The sequence below is a fragment of the Melanostigma gelatinosum genome (assembly GCF_949748355.1).
Source record: "Melanostigma gelatinosum genome assembly, chromosome: 12".
Lineage (NCBI taxonomy): Eukaryota > Metazoa > Chordata > Actinopteri > Perciformes > Zoarcidae > Melanostigma > Melanostigma gelatinosum.
In genome coordinates this window covers 15,807,887-15,834,761 of record NC_136645.1, presented here as the reverse complement: position 1 = coordinate 15,834,761, position 26,875 = coordinate 15,807,887, and the positions used below count along the sequence as shown (strand labels likewise).

The 26,875-nt window shown below is 41.3% G+C and overlaps 1 protein-coding gene across 2 annotated transcripts; it reads left to right on the top strand.

Annotated features, from left to right (window-relative positions):
• The first annotated feature begins 10,503 nt into the window (after positions 1-10,503).
• Positions 10,504-26,875, top strand: thbs2a (thrombospondin 2a). Of its 2 annotated transcripts, XM_079280540.1 has the most exons (23): positions 10,504-10,668; positions 11,043-11,114; positions 11,590-12,143; positions 12,596-12,680; positions 14,875-15,074; positions 16,369-16,509; positions 16,595-16,688; positions 17,037-17,207; positions 17,920-18,096; positions 18,427-18,600; positions 19,052-19,179; positions 19,285-19,437; positions 20,599-20,817; positions 20,923-21,030; positions 21,118-21,277; positions 21,378-21,496; positions 21,580-21,814; positions 23,258-23,485; positions 23,609-23,880; positions 23,959-24,056; positions 24,257-24,396; positions 24,885-24,915; positions 25,272-26,875. In XM_079280540.1, the coding sequence occupies exons 2-23, from the start codon at positions 11,048-11,050 to the stop codon at positions 25,273-25,275; spliced, it is 3,558 nt and encodes a 1,185-aa protein (XP_079136666.1). In that variant the 5' UTR covers positions 10,504-10,668; positions 11,043-11,047; the 3' UTR covers positions 25,276-26,875. The 2 variants fall into 2 exon arrangements, with proteins under 2 accessions (XP_079136666.1, XP_079136667.1); XM_079280541.1 differs by lacking the exon at positions 24,885-24,915.

The following is a 26,875-nucleotide window of genomic DNA, read 5'->3' as shown; positions in this document are numbered from 1 at the left end:
TCCCCCATCAGATGCACTGAATGGCTGTTTGTGTGCTTCAGGGATGGTGTGGTTCATGCACACTCATACACAGTTCCATCTCTTGGACATGTCAGGCTCCTCCTCACGGTCTGTGCTTGTTGTAGTAACCCGGAGAATGTGGTGTGCAGGGTGTTGATGGCAGACCAAAATACAACTCTATTGCTGTCAGTTTTTGTGCGACGTGTGATGGCGTCAGCCAAACATTGTTTATGAGGGAGGAGATGCTTCCCTTTGTAATGTTTTGTAGTCCCAACAACTCCATCAGAGTCCTACTTCTTCCATATCAAATCAGTCATTTTATCTTATCAACTATAGTTTCGAACCGGGATCTTCATTATTTAGGATAAGTAAAAAGATTAAGAGGGCTGCACGGTGTAGTGTCTAGCACTACCGCCTCACAGCAAGAGGGGCCGGGGTTAAATCCCGGGCCCCGAGTCCTTAAGCTTAAGGTTAATTGAAGACTCTAAATTGCCCGATACTATAGCCCTGTGATCTGTCCCGGTTGTGTACCCCGCCTTCGCCCAACGTCAGCTGGGATCGTCTCTAGCCCCCTGGCAACCCTAAATAAAGATAAGCGGAAAAAGATTAAGAGGTATTTATAGCCTTAAAGGAAATTGTAAACAAATACAGAGGTCAAAACTCATCACTTCTTATGTGTTTTATTGATGCCTCCAAAGCTTTTGATCGTGTTAATCATAGTAAATTATTTTTTAAACTGAGCCAAAGAGGTGTCCCCACATACATAGTGAGAATTCTGGCTTACTGGTATGCGCACCAGAGTATGCAAGTAAAATGGGGTAAAAGTGTGTCAGCCCCATTTGGGGTTAGCAATGGTGTCAGACAAGTTCTGTTTAATCTGTATATTGATGATCTGTCCAAGCAACTGAAAGCCAGTAATACTGGTGCATGATTGGAAATACTCTGGTTAATCACATCGTGTCTGCAGATGATCTGGTGATCTTTCGTCCTTCTGGCGCTGGTCTTCAGCAGCTCCTCACTATATGTACTGTGTACGGTGTGGAACATGACATCAAATACAACGCCAGTAAGAGTGCTATCCTGATCTGTCCAACTAAAGAGGACAAATGTCTAAACTTCCCTGACTTCAAATTGTCTGACAATAATCTTGGTGTCTGTAGTGAAGTCAAATATCTTGGTCATTTTTTAACAGAACACATGTCTGATGATAACGACATTTCCAGGCAATGTCGTATGATGTATGCACAAGCAGACACCCTCTCACGCAAGTTTGGTCTGTGTACAGATGGAGTGAAGATGTCTCTGTTCAGAGCATATTGTACTCCACTCTACACTGCACACTTGTGGTCAAACTACAAAAAAAAGAGTTTGCAGAGACTTCAAGTAGCGTACAATGACGCCATGAGAATACTTTTAAAGAGACCGAGATGGAGTAGTGCCAGTGAAATGTTTGTGGCTGCACAAGTCAACACTTTCCAAACAGTTTTAAGAAATCTCATGTACAAATTCATCTGTAGACTGAATGACTCTGTAAATGGGATCATACTTGTTTTAACCAACATAAGGTTTAGCACCACACGCTACCAGTCCCAGCTGTGGCGACATTGGTACAGCTGTCTCTTTGTAAGGCATTGCTAGGCCTCTGTACTTTTATTGTTTGTGTCTGTTTTTTTATGTATCTGCCTGTATGGACCCCGAGTCTGAAATAAAGTCTATCTATCTATCTATCTATCTATCTATCGTATACACAAATATTGCCTGGATAGTAACCTTTTCCTTAAAGACTGCTGCTGATGCTGCGGTGTTGGTATTTCCACATGCAGTGGGCAATAGGGCACCTAAAGGATCAAATGAGCCGAATCAATTATCGCTTTCAGTGGGTTTGTGCCTTTACAATTATCGTAACCTTCCTTTTAGCAGAGAAACAGTTTAGTTTGTGCATCAATTTACATCAGTAACAGGGAAATAAAGGAACACTGAATATGAGTACATGCTTCTTATACAGTGTGTCTGCATGTAGAATATTTTCCCTCTTGCCATTCACATGGTCACTATTACATTTCTTTGTGAATATGTTTTTACGACTTGAAGAAACCACTCATGTATTAAGCGGCCTGTGTTTCTCCTTATGTGGTCCTCAAATTACATTCATATTTTGGGCTTAAATGATACAGCACATGTCCCTGTGTTCAGTAACTCTTTCGATTACTCTTTTTGAGTACGGCATACAAGGTAGCTGTAAAGGATGAACATGGATGGTAAGTTGTTAGAGTGACTTTTGAATTATCCAGATGGAGCCTCACGGGAAGAGCCAGAAGGGAAATCAGTGTCTTTGTACTTGACTCTGTCCCGAGCTGTTCTGGGCTTCTGTGTGCAGACAACAACATAAATACAGATTAGCAGCAGATGGTGTCATCCAAGGTCCAAGACATACACATATGAATGCTTAACACTTCGATAAATCAACATAAGACCCTCATGGAGTTAGCGAGGAAAAATGGAAAAACCAGGAGCAAGTAATATGATGTGGACGAATGCTGAACGAGTAGTGGCCAGGAACTCTGTTGAGCTTTTGAAATCCTTTCAAAGAGTAACTCTTTAAATAACAATCTGTACAAATAAAATACAGGAATAACTTTGCATTCATTTTTCACTCTCTTTTAGTCATCTTTGGCAAATACCCATCCAAGCCATATTTTAGTCCAAACCAATATCAGCATGATGAGGTTTGTTGCTGCAGTAAAGGATATTCCAAATTTTTATTTGAGTCAAAGAACCACTTTGCTAAGTGCACAGACTTTCTTCAAGGTCTTCATAAGGTTTAGACAATTCGTCAGCTCCATTAAGCCAAGGTGCAAGGGTAGGATGAGATGATAGTTTGTCATCTGAGTATAAACCATCAAGTCTCTGCACATTTCTCAGGTTCATCAACTCGCCCCATCAACCTAAACTCCAACATCTCTCTGACACAAAGATAGCATTTCAACATCAACCTCAACCATCAGCAAATTCCTTTGTTTTTATGACTAACTTTATTTCCTCAAAGAGGTAATTTTATGTTTTCCTGTCTAATCATGTTTAACCAAGCCAGAGAATTAACAGCACATGTGGTTGGGTTGAGCTTCACTTCAGTGTAATATTATGTATTGTCGGTATACATGTCGTATTGCTATTGTTGCGTAAAATGTAACTTTGGTTCTTAATCTTTCACTTTTGTGATAAAACATGCAAATAAAAGAAGCTTTGAAGAGAATGATGTGTACGTTTAGAGTGCTGGCAGCATTGGAAAATGCATCAAAGTGAGAAATATTATAGCCCAAATATATCAACTGTCATTCTGTACTTCAACTTAGTTTTCAGGTTGTGTGGTTGCCAATCAACCATGGCTATCACCTGCCTGTCTCACTTACATTTGAAGAATAACTTAAGGTTGTGGCATGACTCTATTTCATATTGTGCCAGGTTTTCATACCCTGAAATGAACTCCAATTCAGCAGCAAGGAAAATGTCTCAAAATCGAATTTGCTTCAGCGCTGAACGCGCTGGATGTTGCAGGGACGAAGACAAATGTTATTCCTTCACCATGGCTGCATCACACTCGTTTACCCTGAGTGCCTAAACCCCTCAGTGTACAGAGAGAGGCAGGATGCCAGCCACAAAACCTGGAGTTAATAATAAGCAGGAAATTCTCCTCTGGAACATTTGGTATTCTTCGACATATCATTCCTGCTAACTGCATATCCTCAGTGTGTTTTCAATGATTTTGTACTTGTATCAAAGTGCAGTACATTCTTTTGTCAACTTAACAATACATGTACAAGCAGGTGATTCATTTTATGAGCCAACAGTCTGTTAAGACTAAAAATGTATGCCAATATTGCTTGGATTGATGGTCAGAAATGACAATGAATGCCTCTAAAGGATAAGTCTGGTGATATGCAGTTTTTTTCTTCTTGTCAACAAATCCCAGGTAAACACAAAAACAATGATTTGATGTTAATAATAAATATTGTCTTTTCAGTCAAAATCTGATGTACTGTGTCTTACTCCTCTGTGCTACAGAGCTCCATTGTTCTATCCCAGTGAGCATTTTTCTCACTGGGAGTAATCAACAAGCCAAGCCATTGCATTTGTTGACATTTCCCTTCATTATGATGAACATGAGCACTGTAGTTTATACAATTCCCAACTTTCACTGTCCCGCTGCCTTACATAGCCTTCACTCAAATACCAAATGTCTATTTTTCTTAAACCTTTATTTATAAAGAAATTGCAAAAAAACAAAGTAACAAAGATGGTCAGCCATATCTCTAAAACAAAATCTGACAATATATAGTGTGCAGGCTCACCGAAAGCAGTCACAGGCAGGAAGTGTGCTGGTACGGGCGTTCCTGGAGCATCAACCGATCACTGGAGTGTGAAAAGTATGGGCCGTAGAGCCAGACCAGCAAGGATGTGAGGGTTCTGGCACAAGAGGATGTCAAATGTGTACATATTGTAAAGCCCTCTGAGGCTAATTTGTAATTTGTGATTTTGGGCTGTACAAAAATAAATTCAATTTAATTTAATTTAATTGATGATGCTTCAACAATCCTCTTGCTACACGTCCGGGGGAAGAGGGTCTATAAATTCATAAAATGCAGTTAGCTTGTCATTTGTCAAAAATTCAACGTATTTGGGAATTGAAGCGGCATGCAGTATTGTGACTGGAAAGTGTGATTTCTTATAAACTACTGCCCCACTTACCCTGCAAGTCCTGTCTATTTGATACACATCAAAGTCATCCATAGCCACCTCACAGTCCTTAATACCTGTCTGTTTCAGACAACACAATGATATCAGGGTCTACCTGGGACACCAACATATTTAGATGATCAAGCGTTTGATGAAGATAGTCAGACATGTGAGACAAATAGACCCCAGGCATTTCAAATGATGTGTATTATGTCTTCAGGGAATGTGTAATCGAAGAGTGTAAGAGATGTAGTGATTTAAGGGAGAGAAGATTTAAATTGTTTAAGATGAGGGTCCTGGTGATGGTGATGGTAATGTACATTATTTAAACCTTTATTAATTGATTTGTTGGCCACTTAGTGGCAGCGCAACAAGCTGTAAACACAATATTTACACCTTGTGAAGTTTATAAGTTTATAACTGTTGCTTTTTTAAATAATAGTCATGGGTACTTTACCGATTTACTGTATTTAAAAAAACTGTTTTAAAATCTTAATTTGCATAGTCAACTGTCCAATACGTGTAGTGGAGTAGAAAGTATAATATGTAGTCTCTGAAATGTAGGGAAGTAAAAGTATAAAGCAGAGTAAATGTACCGTACTATTTATACCGTCACTGGTGCAGGGAGCTTTGATGTGAAACGTTTTACTTGAACATAGTTATTAACTTGAACATAAACTTGTTGAGTTCAGAGTTTGTCGGCAGTGGAGCTTCAGCTGTAGTTGCAGCACCTTCTGTGCCCAGGGACCCAAGGCCAGAGCTCCTCCTCCTCCTCCTCTCCGCCACGCTGAAGAGGTCTCACTCTCACTTGGGACTCTCTCTCTCACACAACACTGTTCATGGTGCTTGCTTTCACTGTGCATACAAATCAATCTTTCCCTAATTCCCACGTTATTGTTCCCTCTAGATTTCTTAGTCACCTGCACACGTTTTCGGTAAAATGGGCCCAGAATTCTCCCAGTGCTTGAACTCTTATACATTTGCTCACTAGATCTCACTGCTCTGCCATAACTCTACACATCTCATCAGCACAAGGAGGAAAAGGGGAATCTGGAAGTCATTACCAAATGATTGGATCTCAGAAATGAAAATGTAATTGTGAGAAAAGAGGGTGGAAGCAAAATGGTGATTAACGTTACCATGAGTAAGTATGAGTCAAAGTAAATTTAGGGAAACACTATTAGTACTTTCTTTCATTTCAGACAGCATCTCACAATTATTTCAAGTTCACAACTCAACCCCAACTTCATTTTTCATACTTTTAATTTGGGGACATTTTGCTTTTGTCCAACAAGTTACGATTAAATCTTAGACCACTGGATTGACTGGAGGCCTGATTGCATCACTATCACAAGCAATGTTGTATAAAGCTGGCAGCGTTTGACCCTCGCTAAACATAAACAGCCAGCAGGCAATCAATGGGCTTCTCACAGCCTGCCATCCTCCCACTGTCCTGCAGGCAACAAAGGAAGCAAGCAAGGTCCCTTCTGTTCATGCTTCCGCTTAGGATGTTGGCCAAGCACATAAACAAAGGTTTGGCAGGTCGACATTTTGAACAGCAGTGTCTGATTTTGTACGCTTTGTGGCAATAACATTGAAGTGTTCCCCTGATGCTGTTATGATCCCATGCTTAATATCACCCAGGAAATATTCTGTTGTGTTGAATTTACAAATCATGTATCAAAACAAACCCACTCACATAGGTCACATAATAAACCTTGGAGAGGAGAACAAGCACAAACACTGGTTATCTCACTTTGATGTCATGCCTGGTCTTAGCCAAGGCGTGTGAGCCATTTTCATATGAAAACTGCAATTTGATTATTTGAGAGCAAACAGGTGGTTTCCTGGAAACAAGTACTCTTTTTTTGCAAGTTGTTACACTGTTATAGTGCACATGTGCACTTTGATGATGCTGATCCTTGTCGACAGTAAAAGTTACCTTATCATATTAGTCCCAGTTTGTTGAAGTGTAGAATGACCAGTGGATAGAAGTGTGTGTTCAATGCCCAGTTAGAACTTCCTTTGAAGCCAGGAAGTCAAACTGGAAGTCCTGCAGCGACGCGATTTTAATGATTAATAGTGTGTACGGATCAGCTTGAATGTTTTCCGTAGTTTTCTTACTCCCCTGCTGACTTCTCTATTGCCTCACAAAACCTATGAGAACAATTCACGGAGCTCTGTTCTGTAAAATGAAGCCTGTCGAGTGACTCAAATGTTGTAAAATACTGCCTGTAACAATCCATCTCAGCATGAGACGAAACGCTCTGTCCGTCTTTTATTTGAAACAAGAACTGGGCATTTTGACAGGATTTTAGGCAGAACATTCTGGTGCTATTTAGGGTGAAGCCGAGGGATATCATATAATAATGGTGTCATTTTTTGCATCATGCAAGAACAGCTGAGGCTGAAGTATTCAATAATGACAACAGGAGCCAATGAATGCACCCATTTGGTGCTTATGTCATGCAATGTGACAGACAAAAACTCTGGTATAATTCTGCTATTCCTGCACAAGAATGGCCTCTGTGTTTCTGCGGCCCAGAGGCTTTGATTGATGGTTGCTCTGATGTGGCTCCATGCATCAGCTATAAAAATGACAATGTGTCATCGGGTCAAATGAACAATGCATGGTAGGAAGATAGATTTTGTCTAAAGTTTGCGAAAAGAAAATAAGTTAGAGCACAGAAGTGTTTAAATTCAGGGAAGAGACAAAAACAAAGGAAGTCGGTGACTGGAATTTAAGTGACCTGTGTTTGGTGAAGGGAACACTAATATTTTGACAGTGAACATTGCTGTTAGAAAAATTCACTCAAGACCGGTGTAAGAATCATTAATCAAGGGACATTTATTCTTTGCAAAGAAGGAGACAGGGTTGATTCACATACAGAATGTACTTCAAGACCGCTCGAAGATCTGTCTCCGAGTCTCTGATATTTATACTCAGTAAACAACATGCAGTGGGCTGGCACAGGGTAACACACACACATTTTGCGTTTCACACAGGCGTCTACGTATCTGGACACTTTAACAATTTGTTCTAGTACAAAGGTCACTTTGTCGTAAGTCATGGTTGCAAATCAACTCTTCAACTCTTGAAGAAAACTTGTAAAACTCCAGTCTTTCTTTTTTAGGTAGCATCACTAAACAATTGTCTACATCCATGCTAGTAGCTTAGTGTGGCTGGACTCACTAGCTAAATACACACTTAAGCATGCTAACTTGCCCACGATGATAATGCTATCATGCTGATGTTTAGCAGGTATAATGTTTGCCATTGTTCATCTTCTTAGTTTAGTGTATAAGCATGCTGACATTTGCTTATCAGCACATAATCCAAGCTGAAGCTGAGGCTGATAATGGTATTATGTTTTGCAGGTATTAAACATCATCATAAACCGAATTCCCAGTACGAAAATATGGTGATTTGATTTAACAAGACTGACATTTTGAAAGACACAATAACAAACTGGATTATACCAACGATAAATCCAACTCCAGAGTAGGCTATAGCGAAATGGCGAGGGGAACAGTCACATTGGCTTTGGAACACAGAGATTCATTTGATACCATTGCCATAACAACAAGCAAAGAAGCTTGTGGTCTCTAACTATTAAGATACAAAGTAAATGAGTAATGAGAGCAGTAACATCCCAAGAATATGCAGTAGCTCTCCAGATATCAAATGCATACTTTACATTACAATTGTCGTGCAAAAGGAGATTTCATTCCATTTGGGAGATTATGATATTTGACAATGCCAGCCATTCTGGCCAAATTTGTTTCATTGCCATTTCTCAACTTTTGGCATGATCAATTTAAATTGGCTATTTGAAGTAAATCCTAACTAGAAAGGCCAACCTCTGTATTTTTGTCATTCCCAGAACTATTGTATTTTACAGAGGACGTGAAATTTGCATGTTACATGTGTCCCTCTCTCCAGTTCTCAGTACTATAAACATTTAAATTGCCAGATTTCCTTTTTGGATTGTGCTCCTGAGTCACACTGAACCCATTTTCTTCTGTTAAAAACACATAAACCTCCACGTTGAAGTCGCAGCTTGGAGAAGAGAGCTGGAAACTATAGTTGTTTATCAACTCAACAGACATTCATCATCTGAATTGCATGACTCATCCAGATCTCTGGTGTTTGTAGCATTAAAAGAAGAGTCCACGAGTATGTGTGGATCTCTGCTGCGTACTAAGCATTGGATAGTGGTGCGGTTCAAATGATCCAGAAAGTTTTCAGAAATATCATACAAGTAATGGAAACCTCAACTGTGCGGATTCTGTGTTTTGAGCAAGATGTTAGAGCAGGGTATTCTTGACTCGCACTTTATGGCACAGTTTGGTGTCAACAAGTCTGACATGGATTTGTTGCTACCTGTTATTCCTTTCCTCCCATAATAAATATTGATTGAATCTGCATGGATAAAACTGCATGACAATTTCACTTCCAACAGTAGCTCTGCACACTGCACACAAAGTAGACTTTTTGTCTGAACTCTTCTGGTAAAGCGTCATTACAGAGAACTACTGTCTGTCAAATAAAAGTGGGTGAATGCAGATTTTAGAAATGAGAGGTATTCGCGGGGGCTCTGTGAGCTTTATAGTAAAACAGCCATTGAAGAAGTTTTCCTCCAATAGCCCACAATATGACTTTGATTATTAATGACTCAAGTGGAACATATCTAAACCCTGATTAAAAATCAGATTAAAGCACATCTTAAGAAACTACAACTGACAGCTGCACTACCTCATTCAATGAGTGCAAGTCTTTGGAGCATTTCATCTTTTTCCACCCCTGACAGTTTTAATCTGATGTTCTCGGGTCAGTGCAGAATGCGTTTATCATCAGCGAGCATCGTCAGTAGTGAACTAACCGTTCACTACTGTTTCTAATTTCTGTCAGGTTAAAGATCCATGTTGTTGATAGACGTTCTTCCCATTTGGTAAGTCACTGTCTGTTCTTCACACCCTTTTTTCCTCAAAATGGAATTTATTCAATTGACGCAAACCATCCCTGTGACGATCCTATTGGTACACAAAAGCCTACCCACTGCCAAAGCTGTGATGCCTCTGCAGGGCTCCAAGAATGAGAGTTTGTGTCAGCTTTTCTTTCCCTGACACCGCAGAGGGAAGCCTTGGCAAAAACCTGACTATCTTCAGGCACAAGACACTGCTCGCCAGCAAAGTGAAAGCATCCAAAGTATCTGTTGTAGAAGTCATTTTCATGTTCTTTTTTTGTGTCACATTGCAGACATAACTGGGAGGCTCACTTTGATTTATCGGTTTTGCAAGTTTTGAATTATAGCAGTTTTAGTCAAAATGCTGTTATCCAAATATTAAAAATATGTATGCGTGTGTAGAATTTTTTTTTTTAGAAAAACAATAACATTCAAGGGAAGGGTGGGGGGGGGGGTAAAGATATATAATCTATTGAAAACATTCTTGGTTTCCTTATCATCATAACCAGTGTAAAACAACACACTTCCATCTCTCTTCCCCAAGGTGAATAAGCCCTCCCTCCGCCCCTCCGCACCCCCCCTGTCCGCCCACATATCAGCCTCTGTGTGCGAGCGCGGATAAGACAATTACGCCATCGGAAGATAATTATATCACTCTGTCGCTTAACAACTGGCTGCAAACCAAAGAGTTAACCAAAAAAGCATAACCAAAATAGTTTGATTGACAGGCTATCTATATAAGAGGAGGGCGCTGGATGCCTCAGTCACTGTTGTGCCTAAAGTCCTGCGGACTGTGGATGCAGTGAACCAAAGTGGACTTTACGCTTTTTTACGCACGAGGTGTAGCCTACAGGAGATACCACTTCTCTTTCATTTAATCATCGGCTTTTTATTCTGATTTCATTGTTTTTATTTTATTGTTGTCGGATATCTGATTGTTTTGAAAAATATACACTGCATTCGTCAGGTAAGTTACACGGCACCGCAGCCTATTTATCGCTGAACTTTTCTGTGTGGAGATATGCTAGCAGGTATAAGGTACGAGAGAACTGTAGCTCAGCACTTTAATTAAGAGATTCATTATCTGATGACTGAAAAGACTTTTCAAAGCATTTAAGCGATTAACACGCAGAATCAGAATCTGCATGTGGTGCTGTAAGCAGCGTATTGTAGCTGGAAAGCTGGATTTTTTTGGTTCGTCTGTTGTGTCATTATTTGAATTATTCACTGTGAGGATCACGTGAAAAAAATCAAATCAATTTGAGATGGATTGATGATGTCGAAAAAAGACTAGAGGGACATAAAAACTAATTTAAAAAACATTCCTGTTTTTCTTTTAAGGAGATATGATACTCAGGAGAAGTCTCTTCTTGCTGCTCTTATCTTGTACTTTTCTCCACGCATTACCTCAAGGTAAGTGGAAAGCTTGTAAATGATTCTAATGCTGACTATATTAAAATAAATGAATAATAAAGGTTATTGACTAGATTTGTATTATTGATACTGAAACTAAGGCAAGGCAAGTTTATTTGTATAGCACATTTCAACAACAAGGTAATTCAAAGTGCTTCACATAAAACCATTAAAAGCATCAAAACATAAGGCAAAAGAAAAGGAGATTTAATAACAATTCAGAACATTCATTGCATTAAAACATTAAATAACTGTGTAAGACTGCTAAGACACTAAACGCTAGAAGCCCCACTAACTTCAAGTGCAATCAGTGAAGTTTTTTAAATCCTCTAAATATTTTGCTAATTGTTTGCTATTTGCCCTTGTTCTTTTTTTTAAAGACCGATTTTATTTAAAGCAAAATCGAGCTCATGGACTCGTATTCTTTCGCCCTGAAGTAACTGTTCATTTGCATTTCCTCTGGTTTGATTTTTAGATGGTGAGCAAGAGGATGAGACGTCATTCGACTTGTTTGAAATCACCCACATCACTCGCAAGACTCTGGGGGCCAAACTGTTTCGGGGCCAAAACTCAGATGCCCCTGCTTACCGCTTCATCCGCTTTGACCACCTGCCCCCAGTGAGCGCCCCCATATTAAAACAAATACTACGTCAGATCCAAAACAATGAGGGCTTTGTGTTTGTGGCCAGCATGCGCCAGGACCGCGCCTCACGGGGCACCCTGATTGGTTTGGAGGGTCCCCATGGCCGGCGGCAGTTTGAGATTGTGTCCAATGGGCGGGCCAACACTCTGGACCTGGTATACTGGATGGACGGCTCCCAAAATGTGGTTTCCTTTGAAGATGTGGACCTGTCTGACTCCCAGTGGAAGAATATCACACTTCATGTTCATGGGGAAAATGCAAACCTGTTTGTGGGCTGCAGCCTCATAGACAGCTTCATCCTGGATGAGCCTTTCTACGACCACCTGAAAGCTGAGGGGAGCCGCATGTATGTTGCAAAGGGATCCATTCGGGAGAACCACTTCAGGGTAAGACAGAGACTATGGATTATGGGTAGGACAAGGATTTACCATCTGGAAACTTAAGTCTTTCACCTTCAGTCCTTTTGTGACTTTTATGAGTACAATATTTATTCACCTCTGATATTTTACAAGAAACTGTGGTCTTAACAAAGCTTACAATAAAAGCTCATTTTAAACAACAGTTTCCAGAATTAGAGAGGAGCATACTTCCTCTTCAAAGTGAGGCAGAGTGGCTCAGTGTTTCCCTGGTCTTCCTGTGTGGAGAGGACACATTTAGACTCTAAATTGCCCCTTGTGTATAAAATTGAGTGTGACAAGGTCAGGAGTGAAGTATCTGTCTGTGTCCCAATGCATGCTTGAATAGGAGTAAGTGGGTATCGACAAAGGATGTATGTCTGTTCTAAAATATAACAAAGTAGCCAACATACGTAATCGACACATATTTTCTTACCAATCAGGGCCTTCTGCAGAACGTGCGTTTTATCTTCGACACCACAGTGGAAGACATCCTGCTGAGCAGAGACTGTGATGTCCCTAAACACGGTAGGGAGCGGAGTTTTTTGTGGCTGTCTCTAAGGTGTTTAAACCAGTATTCTCCCAAAGTTTCCCACCATACTCGAGCAGTGGGAACCATTTCTATTTGTGTGATTTTCATTTTCATGTCAAAACAATTGGCAACTCTTTCACATGCAATCCTCCAAAGCCTGGTATCTGTGTTTTGTTAAGTATCAACCACAGCAACTTTCCAAAGCATTCTCAGTTGAGCTTTTTTTTTTTTTTAGGGGGGGGGGGGGGGGTTAAGTGGGTAAAAAAAAATTGCTGAATTGGTATGTGGCAGGATGTCCCCCCAGAGCTTCACGTTTACGGAAATAGCAGTGTCGATGCAGTGGCTTAAGGTCGAACAGTGTGTCTGCGTGGTGAACAAAAGGAGATACACATGCTTACATTTATTTCCATTGGCAGTAGGCTCTGGATAATGCTGTGGGAGAGAAAAGAGAAAGTCAATGCTATACTGCAGAGTTGGGAACTTCCACTTCCAGCTGCACACACAAACACACACAAACACACACAAAATGAAGTCATGAATTGGCTGATTGGGGTGCTTTTCTCAGCTGAAGCTTTGCTCGCATGAGGACCTTGTGATCCTCAGCAGGGCTCACATGAAGAGCGGCTGCAACTAAAAAGATACAGATATCTGGGTAAATATGTCCGTAATCATCCTTTACATCAAAGCTAAAGGGTCACCAGATCTGGAAACAGTGTCTTTGGTTTACTGTGACAAAGCAAATATATTTGCGGTGTGCATGCTTGTGCGTGACAGAGGGGTTTCTGAGCATTTCCATTGCCTCAAGCAGTGTTAAAGTCCAGATGAATGAGTTTATTTGTTGAACAGATGTAACTAAGACCTGGACGTTTTCTGCATGCTGGATGGTACTCGTCAAGGTTCTGCCCTGGTTGCAATTCTAATGCCACAAAAGTCACTCATATACCCACACAACCCACGCTCAAAAGAACTGTCATGTTGGACATTAATGAGCAGCATTAAAACTACCCAAGCTTTTTGCTCTTTTTTAATTGAGAAAATAAGAGAATGTCTATCAGGGAGAGAATAATGTGTAAATGCTTTTACAGACGAGCTTGCGCGCATCCACACACAGCATGAAGCCCTCCTGAGATTTGAATGAATCCAGCAGATTGAAAGGGAAAGAAAACATAACATTTGGACAACTTGATTTAGAGTCCCTCAGTCTGCTATTAATCTTCACCAATTTACATAGCAAGATCCAAACCAGTTGCATATATATGCTATGCTTTGGCTGAGTGACAGGCATTCCATGAAGCTTTGATCTTGTGTGTTTGTTTTTCGGCATCACACATCCATAAGCTCATCATCATATCACAGAAGGTTAGTGAGTTCAGATACAAACTGGGGAAATAAACGGAGGGAGTGCTCATGATTTTATATTGTATACGATGTAGAAATATGCTCTTTTCTGCTCTGTGAATATGTTTTTTGCAAAGATCGCACCTGGCAGACACATTACTCTTGGCTCACGCAGGATTTTCAGATTGTACAAAGAAGACTCAACATTTAGCCCTTGAGACAACCCTGGGGTTGAGAGTGGCATTCCCTTTCATACTATGCACTGAAGGAGAAGAATGTCTAGCGTTAGTAATAACTAAGAAATGCTGTGACTCAAGGGATTTTCCCGCACTCTGGACTCTAGTGTGCTGACATCTAGACGAGGGTATCTTCAAGACCATGAGCTTCACAGGCTGCTTCTAAATCCATCTGTGTGGTCACTCTGGTCTGTTAAGTTCATATTGGAAGTGTCCACATATCTAAAAGGTTGTGGAAATGAATGACAACGGTGTGGTTTCTCATCGCTCCAGGAACACCCTGTTCTCTGCCATACCTTCCCTTCCCATTCTCCCACAGCCAAACCGGCTGTCATCTCTGGTGGAAAGATTTACCGTCACCATTTGAAACATACTTTTCTCAAATCAAACAAACGCAATGACTGAACATCTGTTTTTTGGTCGACAATAAACATTGTAATCACTGCATTTATGTGATCTTTTTGCCTGCAACAGGAAAACAGGAAATCACTCTGTATCCTGAACAGAGTATCCTGAATCATCATATCTCTCAAATGTGTTTTCCATCACCAGTGTCGCTTGTTCGTTTTTGCTCGCTTGCTCATTCACCCTGATGTATCTTCTTTTGCCCCTCCAGATGATGCCAATATTGTGAGCGAGAGCGCAGAAATTGTGGATGTGAGTCCCTCGATCACTACAAACATTATCGGTCAGCAGACAGACGATGCGAGCGCAGACATGTGTGAGCGCTCCTGCGAGGACCTCAGCACCATGTTCCAGGAGCTTAACGGCCTGCGCGTTGTCGTTAGCAACCTTATTGATGGCTTGCAAAAAGTGGTAAGTAGTAGAAGTGACCTGGTGTAAATCATTGTGTTTGTTTCAGACATGCTACTGTTTTGCTGTGCTCTACAGGAAACTTTTCAGTGGTGAATGTGAAATTGTCAAAATCAGCTGTTCAAATTCAATCCTGGGTGTGGCAGCCGGAATGTTAGTGGTTTGAATTAGGTTACGAGGTTTCCAACATTGCTTTGAAATCAAATAGTAAGTAGCTTCAGGACTGTTTATAGAGTCGCCAGTGATGGCTGAACCCGTTTGACTCCTGCTATCTGTGGCAGCGTGAGTCAGACAGATGTTACACGGGGATATAGGAAGTGTTCCCCTGGCAGCGATGGGGTCCAGTCTAATGTCTGGCTGTGTTTAAAAAGCTCATGTGTTTCCTCTGGGAGCCTACCAGCAATAATAGTCTGGGCATGAACCTTGGGAACAAAAAAAAAAGGCCGTCTGGGATGAGAAGGGTCCCTGAGGCTCTTCCAGACCGAGTGGTGTCTTAGATTCTAGTGCTGCACACGGCTGCCTCCCTTTTCCAACGGGAGGATTTACACACACGAACCTTTGGCAGTAGTCTGACAGCTCCCAAGTGTTCAGGAATCCAGCCAGAGGTCCCCTGGTCTCCAATTGGGTTGGAGTTTACAATGTGCATCACTAAGCATTATTTTTCAATGGGCTATTTTCCTAGAAGCATTATACATTTACAGAGATGCAGGTTTCCATTTGAAGTAATGAGAATCACATTTTGAAATGAACATTGTACCGTTAATACAATGCAGCAGTTTGTTTTGTGTCTATGTACTTTTTTGAGTTAATTTATAAATCAATCATTCTTCCTCCTGGTCCATTTTAGTTTTCTCTGAGACTCTTTTCTCTCATGAGGCGATCTGAAAGAAAGATGTCTCATAATGATATGAAGGTTTCCACCTCAGGGCTTTACTGAACTGGAGAGGGACAGATAGGTTCATGGAAAGAATGCCAGGAGGCTATATTTGGCCCTTCATTATTATAATAAAGTATTTTGTGGTTGTGTTTCTCAGAGAGTGATTTTTGTGATCCGCATAAGTAGTCTTACTTCTTTAAAAGTGACAAACAGTTGTTCTACCGGAGCAGCGTGTACTATTCTTCTTTCCAGCTGGTGAAGATAATCTCACATGTGCTCTCTTACTAGAATCAGCTTGTCAGCAGGTGTATAGCTTCACATGCTTCCTGGAATGCAGTCTACCTTTATCATGAATGTGACCTAATTATTTCTGACTGATCTCCTTTCTGACTGCAAATCTGTCTGTTGTTGTATGTTAAGACAGAGGAGAACACAGTCATGAAGGAGGCCCTTGGGAGAATGAAGAACACTAAAGAGAAAAACATGTGCTGGCAGGATGGCCGCCTGTTTGACGATAAGGAAGACTGGGTTGTAGACAGCTGCACCAAATGTACCTGCCAGGTAGTGCCAAATCAAATGGAGATGTGGACATCTTTACTGTGGATTTGAATTACCCTGATACATGTCTAATATTCATTGATGGCAGGAGTCCAAGATTGTTTGTCACCAAATTACATGCCCTCCAGTGGCCTGTGCCATCCCGTCATTTATCGACGGCGAGTGCTGCCCCGTGTGTATGCGTAAGTAGTTGGAACCTTTGATCAGCCAATGCACCCAGCCAATAAACACAATTAAAAACACATTGCTATTTTTAATTAATAGTTCAATATGCCGTAAAAACAATATTAGATTTAAATACCAAAGGAATATTGCAACCAGTTTGTCTTTGTGAGTGACCCGCATATTTATTGGTCTAAATACATTCAGAGTGGCTATTGTGGGTTTTTCAGATGAGGTCATGTGATAAACAGGCTTACATAAAGCATAAAAACAGTGCAGTGATCCTTTGTTAGTACTTTTATTATTCTGTTTCAACATGAGGAGAAATAAGGAATAAAATGTTGACGTTGTGCTTTTACTTCTTTCAGCTACACACAGTGAGGACGGCTGGTCCCCCTGGTCAGAGTGGACGGAGTGCACTGTCACCTGCGGGACAGGAACTCAGCAGAGGGGTCGGTCATGTGATGCAACGAGCAACCCCTGCACCGGACCTTCCATCCAGACCCGCAAGTGCAGCCTGGGCAAATGCGACCGCCGTGGTGAGGATATTTATTCCAGTAGTAACCCCCTCTTGATCAACTATGCATCTGTCATTGCCTCAACTACACAATCATCTATAACAAATAGAAGTATGCCATATGGCAGGGAGGTACATGATGCAGCTGTGGAGTTCATGCCTCTATGAATCTGTTGAAAATGGATCCATCTGAGTGAGGCTGAATCCCAGTGAAAAGCAGTATTGCATGGTCTGGTTGCAGGATGTGCCCAGTCAAATTCTTTTCCAAATAAATCACTGGTTGAGAGGGTGTTCCACAGTACAATGACTCACCACCACCTGCCATGCAAAAATATAAAATAGTCATGAGTTTGATCATTAGATGTACTTTATATGAGGTTGATGCCAAAACTGAAGAATTGTTTGTTTGATAAATTGTGGGATTGGCATGTGTTATTGCTTGCAGCTCACTGCACTGCATCTGTGTGAGTGACTGAATCAGTCTAACCACTGGAGGATAGTTTACCCACAATGACATAAATGCTGGCGCAGGCGTCTCAGAACATCTTTGAAAGTGAGCCATCGTCGCCAGCATCACATAATGTTTACTTGTAGAAAATGTGGTAGCCATTTTTTCTTCGCTTTTGCAAATTCTACATGTCTGTAACCATTTGATTGGGTGGAAATCTAGAGGATAATACGTGACATGTGTTTTTGTGATCTCTGCCTGATATGTTTTGATGTTGGATTCCCAGTTCGCCAGGACGGAGGTTGGAGTTTGTGGTCCCCGTGGTCGTCCTGCTCAGTGACCTGTGGAGAAGGACAGATCACCAGGATACGACACTGCAATGCTCCCATGCCACAACTGGGGGGTAAAGACTGCAAGGGAAATGGGAGAGAAACTCAGCGCTGCACTGCCAAACCCTGTCCCAGTGAGTATTCCAGCCTGTTAGGGGAACACTCAAAAGCAGCATCTCCATTACAGCAGCATCCGTGTGGAATAACCAGACTTTCTTGTGCCCTGAGGCAACATTCCCCATGTGTTCGAGACTGGCCTCCTGTCTGTCTTTCAGGAAATGTTGACTCAAATCAGCTCAGTATGATTTCACTTGGAGTATTAAGTTCCAGGCTTCTGACTCTGTGGCTTCTTTTCGGATTTCAGACTTTAAATGTTAGAAACAAAGAGTTGAAATACTTGTGGAATGAAATGCTTTTTTTTGTCAAAAATGAAGTACTGAAGATCTATCTCTGTGTCTTTTTAGTTGATGGCGGTTGGGGTCCTTGGTCTCCATGGGCATCCTGTTCAGCAACATGCGGAGGGGGAGGCAAAAGTCGAGCGAGGGTATGCAACAGCCCTCAACCTCAGTACGGCGGCAAAAATTGTATCGGGGAGGCCAACGACAGTGACAGCTGTAACACAAAAGACTGTCCTATAGGTGAGCACCAGTGGCCTACATCATGTTTTTAACCATGCAAGCAACAAGCTCTAGGAATGTCGGTCGGTCAGTCGGTCGGCTAGTTGGTCGGTCGACAAGTTTAGCCCGGAATAGAATATCTAAAAAACAAACATTCATGCTCCCAAGAGGGTGAATCCTACTGACTTTAGTGAACCTTGGTGACTTGTCCTCCAGTGGCATTTGTGGTTTTCGTCAAAAGCTTTGACCAAAAGTAATGACACTCCCATCATCGTCAGCGGTTCTTTGTGCTAAGAGCAAATCTTAACATGCTGAAGAAAGAATGCATATTTTATCTTTAAGCATCAAGTTGAGATAAATACCGATACGAATTGAAGTGGAATCATTTGGAGGCACACCATACAGATATCTCCAGCGATGTTTCAATCAACTTTCTTTGTTTCCCTATACTTGTCATCTAAATCCCTTGCAGATGGCTGTCTGTCTAACCCATGCTTTGGGGGAGTGGATTGCAACAGCTCTCCAGATGGATCCTGGGAGTGTGGCCCATGCCCTGCTGGTTTCCGTGGAAACGGTACCCACTGTGAAGACATCAATGAGGTGAAAGGGTTTTTCTCATGTGCATGATCCACACGTGTGTTGAAGACCTCGCACATGTATTTATTTGTCTGCATTGACACTGATACTTTTCATTCCCTCCTCCAGTGTGACATGGTGTCTGACGTTTGCTACAAAGTGAGTGGAATGCAGCGCTGCGTCAACACCGATCCAGGTTTCCACTGCCTGCCCTGTCCGAAGCGCTACAAGGGCAACCAGCCTTTCGGTATGGCTGTGGAGTCTGCCAAAAAGAACAAACAGGTGCGTTAAAGTTACTCTCATTGCCAATAACGGACCATTGCTTGGATGCCATTCAAACAGAGGTAGCTTTTAGGTGAGAACAAAATGCAGTGAAGAAAAGGATACAATGTGGGAATTTAACTCCCTGCTAGGTTTTCAAAAGCAGTGGTGTGGATTGATCCAAATGTATGAATGATGGAAGCAGCAGCTTGGTTGATACAGTATATAAGCCTTACTCATGCTGTCAGAGTGTTTACACCGCGTTGGAGGGGAGGCCACCAGATATGAATGTGCCTCACCTTGACCCAGTATTAGCAACTAGAGGTAGAGGGAGGAGAGTTGGGCAACTCTTAACAACAAACATATGTTACACATCTCTGTTACATTCATTGAAAGATCAGAGGCAGACTGAAACTGTATTTTACTTCACATGTTGAACGGATCAGTGCTTCTATTCAAGCTAAGAGATGTGGAGCTTTTTACTCTGGCTCTGCCTACGAGATCTTTAAAACAGCTCAGTATTTCCACTCCTGTCATAACTGCTAAATTGTAGCTGTATCACAGGTAATACGACATGTCATTTATGACACATTCGTCATTTGATTAGTACACATTTTTCTGCTCCCTTGAGATCACTGAATTTACAGACTCCCAATTTCACTAATTGATTTGGGGGAAAAGGGAATAGTCTCATCGCTGGCATTAAGGGGGCACCATTTTACAGTTTTGATCAAAGGCCTGTTCTTGCTGTCACTCTCTCCTCTATGAGCTCATGGAGTGGCATCCACACTGCAGTTATGTTCATCCTCTGGTAATGAGTGTTAGCTGTGAATACCTTGTGCTGCAAAAGAGGAAACAGTGGGTTGTTGTGGGAGGTATGATGCATTGGGTAGGATTTCATAAAATCAACTCTGCCCAGAAGTGCCCTGCACTTTGGCTTTGGAGAAGCCCTCAGTTTGGGGTGGCCTTCTAAAGAGGAAGGACTCGTGGTAAGATAACTACTCTTGACTTTAACATGTCATCAAAAGCTGACAACAAAAGAAGCATATACAAAGACTGATGACAAGGGCATGGAGGGCCATCTTTTTTTTTTTGTCAGATCACATCCAGTACCCTTGATGTTGGATGTGGTCAGTGACAAAATCTCATAATACAGTTCCACCTGCCCTGTTTTTTCTTTAGGTGTGTGAGCCAGAGAACCCATGCAAGGACAAGACCCACAATTGTCACAAATATGCCGAATGTATCTACATCAGCCACTTCAGTGACCCTATGTACAAGTGTGAGTGCAGGACCGGTTACGCTGGAGATGGCTTCATTTGTGGAGAAGACTCTGACCTGGATGGTTGGCCCAATCAGAACCTTGTGTGTGATGCCAATGCCACATATCACTGCAAGAAGGTATTTTGTTAAACTCTGTCACCCTATTTGATGAAGCCTATCCGCAGTGATAACAAACTATCGTATTGCTATTGTATCTGTAAAGATGTCCCATGCCTTTTTCAGGATAACTGCCCCAGCCTTCCCAACTCTGGACAAGAAGACTTTGACAAGGACGGCCAAGGAGATGCTTGTGACAAGGATGATGACAACGATGGAATTGTAGATGAGAGGGTAGGAGAGTTTTTAACACATTTTATTCTCTGATCAGATTGGTGACACACGAAGAATTCCCTAACAACGACATACTTTCTGTCACAGGACAACTGTCCCCTCCAATACAATCCTCGCCAGTTTGACTTTGACAAGGATGAAGTTGGCGACCGCTGCGACAACTGTCCCTATGAACACAACCCTGCTCAAATAGACACCGACCACAACGCAGAAGGGGACGCCTGCGCAGTGGATATTGACGGCGATGGTAAAATAGCTAAACAGATAAATGACTGTAATCAATCCATCTAGGACAGCTAGCTGTTATATTAAACATTACATTCTCATCAACTGCCCTTTGTCCTTAGACATTATGAATGAGAGCGACAACTGCCCCTATGTGTACAACACTGATCAGCAGGACACTGACATGGATGGAGTTGGTGACCATTGTGACAACTGTCCATTGTTGCACAACCCTGACCAGGTGACCACAGTGCATTTCATGACACACTCCGGTGCAACAGGAAGTGCAGGAAGTGTTAACCTCTGTCTGTATTCATCCAACAGACCGACGTAGACAATGACCTGGTTGGAGATCAGTGCGACAATAACCACGACATTGATGAAGACGGCCATCAGAACAACCTGGACAACTGTCCCTATGTGGCCAACTCCAACCAGGCTGACCACGACAAGGACGGCAAAGGAGACGCATGTGACTATGATGATGATGATGATGGTGTCCCAGACGACAAGGACAACTGCAGGCTGACACCCAATGCAGACCAGATAGACGCTGATGGTGAGAATAAAACATTCAAAGGGTTGCAGGGTCTGGTGCGTGCCTTGTACTTTCTCTCCGTGTGTAAATCCAGCTGATTATGTTTTGTGTGTTTGTCCAGTGGTATACTTCGGTTAATGCAGAAATGGCAGTACAAAGGGTCGTGAAATGTTCCTACTCAACGACAAATTACTTGTGTTTGTATTTGCCTGAGTCAAAGGTAGCTTAAAAATTCTCAGACCAAAGTTACAAAGTTGCACTAGTGTCATTGGGCTGTGCGCTATCATAAGACTGGCGAAGTAACTAGATGGTGTTTGATGCAGCTATAACTTTTGTTATTGCCAATTTCTAATGCAATGTTTATAGATAACAAACACATTTTTTACTTTGTTATGAATGTGTAATATGTCGTTCATTCTTCACCTTGGAAACAGCAGTTGACAAAATGTATAACATCAATGAATAAGTTACCATTGAATCAGTACCACAATTCATCTCACATGACCAGTGTATGACACCTGCCGGCTCACAGTAAGTCATGTGAGAGACCTATTGAGACTGTAACTGAATTCAACAGTCTGGGGATTAATCATCGGAGTTTACAGATTCATAGCTTGTATTTCATTTTGTTACATTAGTTTATAGCTGTTATATTCTGTCTTTCTGCCGTGGACTCCATGCACTCAGACTTTGTACTCATGTGATGCTCACATTTAGCTTCAGTATACTGTCTCCCATATGTTTTCACAGTCAGCAATTAGCTCCACTGCTACAGGTGTGAAATATGGTGGCTTTGGAAAAAGTCAATGGCCGGCTTGGCAAAAGCGATGTCATTCTGCATGACTTCAGTGAGCCGCCCAGGAGGTCACACGCCAGGCTGTGAAGTTTTTATTACCTTTAGGCGTTGCTCGTGATTAATCCTCAGTACCATATTCAAGCAGGGTTACCTGGAGTTTGTACTACAGCTGTTTGTAACTGGAAACAGACTGCGAAGCACGTAGGCCCTGGACCCCGACGCTTTCACAGCTCGTCAGATAGTGTTTATTTGATGGGATCGTTTTAGCCCCTTGTGCAACAACAAAGATGACAATAAAGCAGCTAGCTACTTCCACACATGAGTCCTTTCCACTGTGAGCTCCTGGCCTGCAGTCTGGCTTTAATATACTTCAGGCTTCAGATGGTTACAAATTAGTGGAAGTTGTCATAGCATGAAAAGATGGCTGTTTTGCCTTAGTAGACCTGGCAAATGTATTAAAGTAAATTTTCTGGGAGGAACCGCTATTTTCCCCATTCATTTTTAATATTATCTTGGAAGAGCTCCTCAGTACTCCCTTCAGTGGGATTTGTATTATGATTTCTCATATTAGCTGCCATCTGTGGAACAATAGGAAAAATGTAGCTACAATTATTCAAGTCTGATTTAAATTAGGTCAAACCGATGTATTTTATATCTTTTTTTCACAGGCGATGGAAGAGGGGATGCCTGCAAAGATGACTTTGATAATGACAATATCCCAGACAGTCTTGATGTGTGTCCGGAGAACAATGCCATCAGTATCACAGACTTCAGGAAGTTCCAGATGGTCCACTTGGATCCTAAGGGAACCACTCAAATTGATCCCAACTGGGTGGTCCGACACCAGGGCAAAGAGCTGGTTCAGACTGCCAATTCTGACCCAGGCATTGCAGTAGGTGAGTAACACACAAATGTTTACTCTTGAACAACTGTTTCAAATTCATTTTAAAGATTTGAAACTCCATTTGATTGCGCAGAGCCCTGAGATTTAGAATCCCCTTTCTTTCACACCATCACAGGTTTTGATGAGTTCAACGCTGTGGACTTCAGTGGAACGATGTACGTGAACACGGACAGAGACGATGACTATGCAGGCTTTGTGTTCGGCTACCAGTCGAGTGGGCGCTTTTACGTCGTGATGTGGAAGCAGATCACACAGACTTACTGGGAGGACAAGCCCTCCAAGGCCTTCGGCATCTCCGGCGTTTCACTCAAAGTTGTCAACTCGACTACTGGCACTGGAGAACACCTCAGGAATGCTTTGTGGCACACGGGCAACACTGCTGGACAGGTGGGCTGCAATCTAAATGCTATTTGGTCTGTTTTAAAGACTGAAGCAGTATTAAGTGTTGCTAACTGTTTCACATAGGTGCGGACTCTGTGGCATGACCCCAAAAACATTGGTTGGAAGGATTACACAGCTTACAGGTGGCATCTCATCCACAGACCGAAGACTGGTTTTATAAGGTAATAAATGAAGCTTGTAATGACAGTTGTTGTTTTTCTGTCTCAAAAAAACAACAATTTTGGTCATTTCATAAAATCACTCGTATTTCTCTACTGCAGCTTCTCTGTAGTTTGTGTAGTGACGGAGAGTGAAACTGTACATTAGTAAGCATCTTAATCTCAACACACGAAGAGGTTCATGTCTGTCCTGTAATTTTCAGGGTTGTGGTCTATGAAGGTAAACAAATCATGGCCGACTCAGGACCAGTTTATGACAAGACGTTTGCCGGAGGAAGGTTAGGCTTGTTTGTCTTCTCGCAAGAGCTGGTGTTCTTCTCCGACCTCAAGTATGAATGCAGAGGTTAGTACAAACACTTTGATTACTACTCAGTTCTGACGTTAGATGTGTCTGTGTCCTTGTAGCAATAATGACGTATATGTGTGCATGTATGAGTTTAACAGAAACTTTGACCACCACATGGGACAACCTCATGCGCCGACGTCAATGCATTACAGGATGCCAAAAGATTCACGTGAAAGTAGTTCATCAATCTAGCAAAGATTTTTTCGCAGAATGACAATAGGAATACATGTTTAGAATAGGTAAAAGTCAATGTGGAATTATTTTTGATTTGTTTGATTGCTGTTATGGAACTGTAGGATATTGCAACCAAATCAGAGAAAAATGCACTGAATGCTTTTGGTTCAACGGTCAAATCAAAATTATTCTTAATGAATAACATGGAATGATTCACACTGTAATATACACATTCGTCCTTTGTCCTCTGTTCACGACTTGAATAATGTGGGTAAAGTCTTTAAACCTTCAACATCTTTTTCAAACCTCAGATAAGATGGAGTTTCCAACTGTGCTCATAAGGTAATGATGAGAAGGGGTTGTGTGTTCTGTGTTATTTGAAGCAAAAAAGGATCGTCACGCTATGTTTCTGCTTGTCAGCTTGCCCATCTACAATGCCTCAGATGCATTGTGAAAGACCTTGTGTTGGTTCAAGGACTTCTGATCTTCTGTTGAGTGCTAAACAGTGGAAAATGAGCCTGCAGCCTTTTCACAGCCGCAGACACTGCAGACACTGCAGACACGCTTTCTTTCTGACGCACACAGTGCACATGTTGTTGCTGCACGTTGGCGCTTTGACTGTGTGAATCTTGTTGAGTGTCCTAGTTTTGATTATAAGTGTGGCGGTAATGGAAGCTGTTGTCTCAATCTTTCCACAGATAACTGAATCAAGTTTGACAGAAAGAAATACATCAGAGGGCAAAAGACAAGAATCTCTCAAAGTAAACATCACGTCATCACGAAATCCGTTTCAAAGGAAATGAGGATTTCCATACTTCTCCACGCTTTGCCTTGATCCATCCAATGGACAGGAAACCACGGCCGATTTCAGTTTTCCTGTTGACTTATACATTTCTTGAGATGGTAATGAAATAAATTATGAGAGTTTTTTTGTTTTTTTGAAAAGCAGATTACCTAATTATACCAAGTGTACCTACATGTTAAAGGTTTAATTGTACAACCACTTACACGCTGTATGCTTTCCTACCTGTCGTTCTCTATCTTTCATCATTTCGGCTTTGGGATTAAGATGCTCATTTGTGGCCAATCATAGTGTCTGACAAACATAAACTGTAACAAAAGCATAATCATTCAGCTGTCAAGTCCATTATTATTTCTCCTCATTATTTTCATCCTGAATGTGTGTTTTTATTTTTTATGGAGAACAATTTAAATAAGCCATTTTAGTAAATGCCAAAGATGTTTATACTAAGTCTGTATTATAATTCCTTTTTGTAAATTATTTATGCTCCGCTTGTTTTGTTTGTTTGCATCTTTTGCTAGAGTTTGTAAATAATTATTTATTTGTTTACACTGACAAAGCGCATAATTGTATATCACAAACATCAAGATGACACATTATAGTATCGCAAGATTTTTAATGTTGACATGCATATCCTTAACTTGTTAGTTTTTTAAATATTACACATAAACTGTAGCGAAAAGCTTTGGAGAGGATAAACATCAGCTGCTTTTAAGTAATCACATACATACTGTAATTACAGCACGTGTTTATGTATGTGATAGTAGCTGCCAGAGGGAGTTCGTTCTGGTAGTATGTGTATGTTACAAAAAAGCCACTGTTTATTTTTCTTTGCTGTCCAGACAGGGCCTCGCTGTCCTCAAAGTGATATATCACTTTGGTACACGTGGAACAGTTTTCAGTGCTTTTACTCTACGAGGAGCTTATGACTGGTTATGCACGTTGGGCTACTGTCACTGCAGCAAAGAGCCTTTCCTTACATGATATTGAAACACTTTCTATCTGCGACACGTCTACAAAAAAAGAGGATAGATCGAGGTTTTAGCATACGTTAAGGTAGTTAAAGGTGGTTAAGTACATATAATTGCAGTTTAAGTGGCTGATGAGATCTAATGTTGTGTACCAAACACCAAATTAATTTCACATCAACAGCAGAGAGTCTGAGGTTCAAAAGTTAGTCATCGTGTGTGATTGAGTCGTGAAGATCAAATACTGTAAAAATAACAGTGTTGGTTAAAATGGAATCAGATGAAGGTCTCTAAAACAAAGTGTGACTGTGTGACTGTGTAGTGTGGATCGAGGATGTATTACTGTACACCTTGTTGTCGTTAGTCTGTATAGCAGCCATGTGCTTCCGTGTTTGGTTTACATCTTGTTCATTTTTTTGGGAGTTTGCAATGCACAAAATGTACATTTATTTTATACTTGTGTTGTTAGATTTACATTTTCTACAAACAGTGTAAGATTGTTCTGTTTCATAAATAAATCTCTTGTACACCA